The sequence below is a fragment of the Buceros rhinoceros genome, unplaced genomic scaffold, assembly GCF_000710305.1.
Source record: "Buceros rhinoceros silvestris isolate BGI_N320 unplaced genomic scaffold, ASM71030v1 scaffold8870, whole genome shotgun sequence".
Taxonomy (NCBI): domain Eukaryota; kingdom Metazoa; phylum Chordata; class Aves; order Bucerotiformes; family Bucerotidae; genus Buceros; species Buceros rhinoceros.
Window position 1 is genome coordinate 31,643 of NW_010388994.1, and position 9,792 is coordinate 41,434.

Here is a 9,792-nt window from a genome sequence, read left to right on the forward strand (position 1 = left end):
TACAATAACCTTTTTAGAATTCTGAGGTAATATTACACAGGAAATCAAAAAAGCTTAAACAAATAAAATTAAACCCAAGGCAAAGTGCAATTCAATGAAAATAAGAACATAAAGCTTTTATTTTAACAATAACAGATAAATAATTATTAAAATGGCCTTAAGCCATAAAAAAATATTTTGGCTAAGTTGCCGTGTTTTCAGATAAACTGTATAGCTATTTATTCACAAGCCAACCTTCCATGAACCCAATTTTACAGAGAGGGGAAAGTGGGGGAGGTGTTTGTTTCCAGATTTCTTCCCTGCATCCACATTCAGCTGTTAGAAGTTGAACATTGCTTGCAATCTAGTTCATTCAGTGCAAATTTTCATTTATTTCTTAACATCTGAAATCCTGTAAATTAAAACTTATTTTAAAACCTCCATGTGGGAGAAACAGTGTAAAATGCACGATTCTGAAGTACTGCTTTTAACAATCTCCATGCTAACCTAGTTCTGTCCCAGGCTGAAATCAATGCAAATATTATTACTGGTTTCAAGGAGAGCACAATGAATACAGTGCCAAATATTTTAAAATATCCTACTATTTATCTCTGCTTTAATAAAACAGTAAAATTACCAGTACCTTCTTTAGGAAATAAAGTAAAATTTACACATAGCTATTGAAGAAAATCCACAACAGCTTTGAAACTACGGATTAGGCAGATTTTGTTCATCATGTGTAAATATGTTAAGTCTATGTAAGTAATACAGAGAGGGAAAACAAGAATAGTATAAATATTTTACTCTTATTGCAAATAAGTAATTGAGTACAGACACTACAAGATATTTAAGCATCCATGCCCCAGCAGAAGTGAATGGGGAAAGCTGACAAATCAGATTCCAAGGTGTCTCGAACCATCTGAGCCACATTCGGGTAAAAAAACCAAAAAATCTATAGAACACACAGTATTTATTCATATTAAAAAAATACTATACTTCATGCTGGTAAATTCTTTCCAATTAATGAATAAAAGCTAGACTTATAATTTCATCTGCATTTTAGAATGATTTTTTTTCCCAGCTCCTAATTTGCTAACTCATGTATTTTGTGCAGTGAAAACCACAAAACACTGTCTTTAAATGCTGGCCTTCAAGTTAATGAAAGCCTCAACATTCTTCTGAAATGTTGTTGTACTCACTTTTGGCATAGCTTATTTAAAACTTTCAACTAAGCTGCTGAAAAAAATTATAGCATGATGCACTATATCAGTTTTCCATATGCTGTGGATATAATTCTTTTCCTGAAATATTCCCCCATGGAATTTATTTTAAATACCTAGTTTTGATTACTATAATGCTACAGTAGATCTGGTCAGTTTGCTGTCAAAGAATGAACATACAAGTTGCTTAATATCTGCAGCTTGAACTTGATTTCCCTCAAGCTAAAAGAAGTACCTTTTAAACACTCTTGTACAGTCAAGTGTAAAGGCTGAATATAGAACATCTAAACCCTTTTATTCATAAAAAAATCATTTTTAGCAGTAAACGGCACTATCAAAACCCTATTTCTTCACAGGCAGTTATTTACATGCCTTGTATGGACAGCCTGTTTCATTGAGAAGGAAAACCAGAATATTAAAACTGCATACATTTTATAAAGACTAAAATTCCTACTTGCCTTTGTGAAAATATGGCTACATGCTGTATATTTTTTCTATTATTAATGTTAGTTGAAAACATTCTACCACTGGGATTAGCTAATAAAGAAATATTCTGTAAGTCATCTCCCAGTGGGATACCTGCAATGTAAAGTAATTATGATTAATGATAAAGTGCTATTAAGAAAAAGAAGAAAAAATAGAAATCGTCTTAGTCAGGTTTTGTTCATCAAATAGACTAGCTTTTTGTACGAAGAAAGCTACTTCCTGTGACAAAGCAAGCAGTAAATGTATTGCCATTCAGGAAAAAACATACACTTCATATTTAATAAAAAAAAATAAATCTAAGATTGGCACAGTATCAAGAGACATAACAACAAAACGCTTAAAGGCACAATTAGAAGAGAGTGAATGCTACATAAAAATGCTGTTCTTAAAGTATTTCATTTTATTCTAGACCAAACCCCTCTGCATTTGAAATTCCAATGATCAACTTTTGCTTCAGTTCCTTCTTGTTCTTGTAAGGAGGGAGACAAAGCTGGTTGAAGCAGGTATGGGCCACAGGTAACCTAAAATAATAAAAAAAACCCCCAAACCAAAACACATTTATTAATAATACAATAGAAGCAGAAGGCTGCCAACTGCCTATACATTTTCAGTTAAACATTACTTAAATAAGAAACCTTGTAAAAGCAACATTTATCCTTTCATTGGTTTAAGTTCTGTTGAACATGAATAACACCACTGTTGGTCATATACACCTCAGGTGAATTTGTTTGACTGCAACTCCCTCCTCTCCTTACTTGTTAAGTTGGAAACATCCTCCTCCACATTTTGGAAACTCCAGGTACCCAGATCACTTTTTCTCTAAATACAAAATCTGAGTATAATCAGAATCCACAACATGAGGAAGGAAGGTGGGTCCTGCAGTAGTTATAGCAACATCTAGATGAACCACAGTTACTGTAAGGATGCAGAACTCAAAGTTCAGCCCGGTAAAATTAATCCCTACAGGCTATGCCTCAGTGTAGAGCACTGAGGAGCTGACTGAAGCCCTGGAAAAACAACAGTTCACGAATTTTGGTCTTAGCCATACCAACGCTTTCAGTTGTGAACTGCTTCCAAGAGCTGAGTTTGACTAAACATTGCAGATACCTCTTAGGATTGCCTGACTGAAACACTGGAAACACTGCTCCTCACTAGAACAGACTAGTTTGATAAGCACTGTTCTCCAATAGCAGAAACAACTGTTTTGCTATCTGTATGAGACATTGCTAACATTCTGCCTCACAGCCACACGCAGTAAGAAGCTATTGGATGGGATCTTCTTGCCCTTTATAATCGCAAGTGTCACACAAGACAGCACTGAGGATACAGTCTTGTCCTACAGCTGATTACTAGAGAGGAGGGAGGGGAAAGACAATGCGTTGAAGCTCAGTTTCACATTTGGTGTTTACCCAACGCACAAAAAAAATTTATAGAGCTTGGACACTTAGAAGTCAAATGTTATTATGTGACTCAAAAGCTTCTGTTTTCAGTGAAGCCCTTAAGTCTTTTGAATGGCAGCAGCTTCGTCTTTGGTCATTAGCAAGCGTTCTTGAAAGTGGGCAGAATCCCCCCAGATCTGGAACCCCAAGCTGCTTTCCCCTCCCCACCCTTTAAACAAGCAAGCAAAGATCTGTTAATCTAGAGTCACGTGCTTCAGAATTTGGAAAGTTGGGAAACTAGATATTAACTTGGCAATTCTTGTTGCTCTTATATTCTTTGATCCTGTTGTGTGAGCAGTGCAATGCCAACACATCTACGTTCACCTCTTAGCAGGCAGCCTGACTGCAGCAATTACCCTGCAAAACACAAACCTACGTAATTTTAAAACACACAATTTCAAAACTCATTTTCCCATTTTTAAAAGAATCAAATTTACAGAAAAATGAACTTAAAACAGAGATTTGATGTTGACTGATTTTTCTTCATTTTTTATTAGATCTTCATGTTCCTCTAACATGTTACTGAAACTAGTTATTAGCTCACTGAATACAGCATTAGAAATACCACATTAATGAGATAAAACACATTTAAAAACAACCCCAAAATTAATTTTGTTTATGCATGTAATTCATTTCTCCACAAAAAACCCAATAAAATTTTCACTTTAAAAATACAGTTCCATTTAAGTATTTTGATTACCCTAAATGTTTGAGAAATCCAGGTAAAGCCAGTAATTACATAGCAGCAATTACTGCTTAGCAGTGAGCTTCAGAGCAGTAAGCTTTTCTATACAGCTTTCCAAATTATTTAAACTGACTTTCTCCAACCTTCAGAAGGTAAATAATAGCTGGAAAGTATGTGGAATTTCTCTAATTCATTTCAATACAAAATAAAACACTACCAGAAACGTAAGAACTCGCATGAACAATTTAACCCTCACTATGAAATTACAAGGCTGCTTTGTTCCTGTTTCTTCTGAGGAACCTCTGTATCAGCAATACATTTCCTTACCAGAAACCCTAACAGAATGCTACATCTTCTCATCCATACATGTTAAAATTCTTATTTAGATCATCAAGAAAGAATGCAAGCATTTTCTACAACTGCAGGGGCTGCTATATATAGTGACAAACAGACTCACTGAATTTAAACATTCATGGTGATTCACAGTGTATTTTCATTAGCTCAGCTGTCATGTTAGGAACAATTATGTAAATCATTTGAATTGAAAACATGTAAGGAACCTCTAGAAATAAAGAATTCCTGGCCTCGAATGTAAACATTGACTGGAGAATCAATTTTGTGTTAGATGGTCACCTGCAGCAAAATGTATGCAATCAATAAACAGGTATAAGAACGTGAACTGAAGGAGTCCATGCAGTTTGTTCCTTATACATTAGTTTGCTGCTCTTTAAAAAGATATTTCAGAATGATAAGGGCTTTCAGGATATAATTTAACAAAAAAGTGTGAAAACACCAGCAGACTACTTACCAGTTAGTGGATGTTTCACTCTTTGAAATCTTGAAATTCAAATCAGCCATTCCTCCCACAGGTACTCTATCACTTCCTGTAGCAAAATGTAGCAGCTTCTTTTGAAGGTCAAGAGAAAATCCCAGTACTACATCCCAAAAGTACCTATGTTCAGGGCAGCAGAAGAAAATGTTGTAAGACACAGTATCACGATAAAAGATTATAAGGATAACAGTACAACCACAAGCACTACACAATGAATGTCACTTACTGAGAATTTAATTAATATACAGGACCGCAGTAGTACCCTAATATTCAAGGTTAAATAAATTCCTAAGGACTTGACGTGTACAGTGTTTTATGAATTTTGGAATGATGTCTTGTCAAATGATGCCCCAACTCACATTTCTATAAAAATGCCTTCTACATAAACGTCTTATGTCATAAAATGCCTTTCTATACAAATGCCTTCTACTCACCAATATAAATGTCTTTAGTATCAATACACTCACACATAAAAATGTCCTTAGTATCAAATACAACTGGAAAGCAAAAAGCATTTTTAGAAGATTGGATAAAAAAAATAAAGGGTAGATGCCACTATGCAGGATTTCAAGCTACTCTTTTTAACCATTTCCATTCCAATCTGATCATAACCTTTTGAAGGTATTCAGCAATACATTACACCATTAAGGATCCAACTCTTCCTGCTAACAGATACCTTAAGTGTCTTTGTCTTATTTGGAAATAGGTTTTTAAAACTTCAGTAATTCTCAGATTACTCTTGAAGAGATTATTCCCAACAGCCTACTATTCTATGATGATTTAAAACTCAGTAATTGGAATGAAAATAATTAAGCCTACCGTATGGTAAGATCAGTTTTTTGGTAGCCCTCATATTGGGTACTTCGCTGTAAAGCGGACATATCCAGTTCAGGACTGCCACAGACAAGAATTTCAACCTCTTCTGGACGAAGCAGCTGCCAGAAATTAAGGATAAAATATTTAATTTTTTTTTTTTTTTTTTTTTAAGATAAGGAATGATGCTGTTAGATTCAAATTAAATTTTTCTTTTGGTACTATAAAAAATTAACAGAATATGATTCAACATGAATCTGTAACTTTGATACATACTGTTTTATATAAAAATTAATTCTTCAGTACTCTGAAGAATCTCTTACTACTGTATACAGTAAAAAGAAAATTACTGGATAACATTGTATTTTAGTGTATTTCTTTTGTTCCTCATTTCTTTTTCATTCTTACATTTATTACACTGAATTGCTCGTCATCTGGTTAGATTATAAATGGGTCAAGAAGAAAATTAAGTTTGTATGTATGGAATTCAGAGGGCGGGTCTCAATCACAGTTTTGGTTACAATTTCCATTGCATTTATGTAGGTTGATGAGGAGCAGCAGCTGACAGAACTTGACTCCTACCGTACACAACTGTGTGTACAACTGCTGTGCAAAGCAAATACACGTAACAGTAAACCATGTTTAACAACTGCTAAACTTCCACCTGCAAAACCTACTTATTCATTTACTACATTGTTACTCTGCATGGAAGTATGCCATGGCATTCCAGTGGATTTTAATTCTCCTTCTAGAACCTTCCCTGCAGCTAGTCACATCTCACTTTGCTGCAAGTGTGTCACACTTGACTAATGTCACAGGAGCAAAGAAAATCTTACGCAGTTTGTAACTGCCTCTTTTTCTTCTTACTGCACAAAGGATGATGCAAATTACAAAAGGCTTTCCAACAGCCAAACAGAACGGAATAAGGAAGAATGTTTAATCTCACTGAGTGTTCTTCCCGCAAAAAGTAATAGGTGTTTTCAGAAGAGTCACTTGAGCACACAGACATAGTTGCTCTGCTGCTCATAACTAGGGAATACAGAGAATCCTTGTAAACATTCACAAGAGAGCCCATGACATGTCTATGAAATCCTACTGATATGGCTGAGGTGTGGAGCTTTATCTGTTTTCCACAGAACACTACAGAGAACAGTTGAATACATGAATAATTTCTTCTCCTTATTCCGGATTAATCAACTATTTTATTTTTACTTTATTATTTTTTACTTACTTTTTACTGTAAGTCTTTGTCACATATTTGAAACAGAAATGAGAGTTATGTTTCATTTTATTCTTACCAGTAATGCGTATGAAGCACAGACACTATGAAATCCGTAATAGAAAGCCGCAAATTGTTTGTAGATTGACTTGTTGAGAAGAAAATCAACATAGAGCTGCACATATTCTAAAAAAGAAAAACATTTTGTTACTTCATAATAATTTAAAATAGTCATTCATTGTGCTCTCTGGAATTGTACTGAATTAAGAAAAATGAATGCACTTCATTTTAGATACTCTTAAATTGGTAGGCATAACAGAAAGGACTACAGCAATATCATTTTCACACATGGTTAAAGAAAATCTAGGCTTAAAAGAAGGCAAAAAAGGACAAACTTAAATCTGTCAAATATGCATAATTAGTATGCATTGAAGTACCTTTTCTATTCTGATTTGTGACTGGAATTTTATCTCCGTTTGGCTTTAAGTTGTAAGATTTTATAACACCAAATTCCTCCTGAAAAACCTGGAGAAAAAGTGGAGTCAAGGTCAGTACTGGAAAATACTTTCATATACTCACAAAGCTTTATTATTTTATATATTTCCCCTGTCTCCCTCTTCAGCACATGCTGCAATTCTGAGGGTTGTAGGGTTTTTAGAAGTTAAATATTACAAGTTGCAACAGATTGCTCAAGAAATCGGTATTCAAAGTAGAAAAATTGACCCTGTTACACAATGGCATATCAAACTGATCTTCAGGCTCTGGAGCCACAGAGTTTTTCATACAAAAGAGCAGTTTAGGAGCATCAAACACAATTAAGAAGGGTTTCTTGACTGAACAAGCAGTTAGAGATACAGGTCAGGCAAAACTACCATAACTTGAACAAGCTACTGTTCAAGTCACACTTCCTAGACAAAGCATATAAAATAACTAGGGTAAGCTTTGACTAGCATCTGGGTTAGGCAGAAAAGGGGCTGTTTTGCAGCCAGATGAATTCCACAAACCAGGTCACTGATTGCAAGGTGATGGTCTCAGGGTAAGCAAAGAGCTGGAAAGGCACCAGCAGCTGACCATGAGACCCTGGCAGTCAGTACTGAGACCCACCTACACTACCAGGGGACGACAGTTTAAAGCTGCGTAACGAAGCCAGCCTCTGTATGCCCCAAGGCCCCAGGAGCAGATTGCTCTTGAAGCAAGCTTTAATGCCCATGCAGTTATACTCCAGACAATGAGCAATCACACAGTAGTAGGCCACTCCACTGCAGAAACATTGGTAAAAACTACCGAATGAGTTTGAGAATTACTTATAATTGTGTATTTAATGACCTGAAAGGTTGAGTAAAAATCCTCTTCAACATTGCCTTCATAGGACAGAAGTTCACTTAGTCCATGGGCCAGTTCCTACAACATGAGTAAAAACTCTTAGTTCATCTACAAAACTAAGTGATGTACTTTGCAAGAACATGCCAGAATCATTACTTTATACAGAAAGTATCTTGAAAAAGCTCTTTATTCAGAATGTGTACACAAAGAACAACTCACTGCTTAAATTTATTTTTATTTCAGTATAATCTGGTACCTTTTCCTTTTTACTGCAGAAAATGTGTCTAGAATGCTCATACCAGATTTTGGTATTCTAACTTCAAACAGATCAACAAAAATTCTGTTAAGCCAGAAAAGATGAAGAATTTCTGTTTTCAACAGAATGAGACTTTATCAGCCTGTGCTGAAAGAAAGGCTGTTTTCAAACAGTTTATAATTCAAGCATTAAATATAAATAAAACAGGTTTTATATCAGTAATTTGCCTCATAAAAAATCATAATACTTACAGGCATAACCTGAAACAGGTCATCTAACGTGACATCACAGATGCCAACAAGTGTGTTATGATCGCAGGGAACAACAGGAGGACTCAATAATTTCTTGTAACAGCAAAGTGGGAAACGAATATCCAAGGTGATGCTATTATATACAGCAAGTCCCATAAGCTATGCATGTCAAATGTTAAGGGCAAACACCTCACATCCTTATTAATATTTTAAGTAACTTGGAAAAATACTTTAAGACTTTACTCAACATTTTCTAATAGATGCTAGACAAACAGAAGGAATGGAAATTATTTGGTTTTCTTGGACTGACAATTTCAAATGCATTTTTTTAATAACACTTAAGCAGTACTTAAAATGGTCAAATGATGCACATTGATGGAACACTTGAGAATCTTCATTATAATACTCTATACAAGCACTTCTAGAATAAATTGTTCTGAAGTATTATGAACAAAATTTTTGAAGAGAACTGTAGATACCTACTTTTAATAAAAAAATTCTAGAGAGAGCTCAATATAGCAAATTTTCCTTTAAATAAATCTAAAAGCATAAAGATGAACCTGCATTGGCACTACAGCAGCTAGCACATAATGTATCTTGTGGAACAAATTTGAAATTATACCAAAAATTAGAAGAATTCAGTTCACGATTCAGCTTCTCACTAAAATAGAATAGCTCATCTGGAAGAGACCTACAATGATCATCTGGTCCAACTGCAATCAGTAAAATCGGGACGTCATCATCTCATCTTAGTGGAGTTATAAGCATATATTATCACTATTCAGTTGTCTGAGGACTTCATAAATGAGGACAATGGAAAACCTAGGAAGTAAACTTTTCCTCCAAACAGCTTGTGGCTTCATTCAGTAAAAAAAAAAAAAAAAAAGCCACATATTGATCAATGGAGACTTAAACAAAATACTAATGCTTACAGGCTCCTTTCTGTTTACTGAAGCTCAGAGGTGTAAGCACATAAAAAAATTACAACTTAAAAAGTTGCATGTTTAATCTTAATTCCAGTGTTTTCTGACTGTTAAATGTACCATGTACCCACATACCACCATTTTCTTCCTATTTTTAGTACACTTGCTTGAATGACATTCTTTTTACACATTTAAAGTGGAACACGCTTATATACAACACCTGAAAGAGCTTTAATCAATGCCTTATTTCATCCCTGTACCAGCTCATCGAATGGCTGTTTGTTTAGCACCGTCTGGTGCACATAAAAGGATACAGCTCCAACCAATCGGAATTCAGAATAGTTATCGCACTTAAAGCTGCTGAAC

At 34.8% G+C, this 9,792-nt stretch overlaps 1 protein-coding gene across 1 annotated transcript in view; it reads right to left on the reverse strand.

Annotated features, from left to right (window-relative positions):
• Positions 1–1,898: 1,898 nt before the first annotated feature.
• LOC104490127 (probable E3 ubiquitin-protein ligase HECTD2) overlaps positions 1,899–9,792 on the reverse strand; it is an 8,038-nt gene continuing 144 nt past the window's right edge. The window contains exons 2-9 of the mRNA XM_010132379.1: positions 9,741–9,792; positions 8,504–8,662; positions 8,000–8,074; positions 7,111–7,198; positions 6,753–6,859; positions 5,461–5,576; positions 4,618–4,761; positions 1,899–2,206 (exon numbers count right to left, since the gene is read on the reverse strand). The exon at positions 9,741–9,792 is cut by the window's right edge and continues 5 nt beyond it. Coding sequence (XP_010130681.1) covers positions 2,086–2,206; positions 4,618–4,761; positions 5,461–5,576; positions 6,753–6,859; positions 7,111–7,198; positions 8,000–8,074; positions 8,504–8,662; positions 9,741–9,792 — 862 coding nt within the window. The 3' untranslated portion in view covers positions 1,899–2,085. The remainder of the gene's footprint in view (positions 2,207–4,617; positions 4,762–5,460; positions 5,577–6,752; positions 6,860–7,110; positions 7,199–7,999; positions 8,075–8,503; positions 8,663–9,740) is intronic.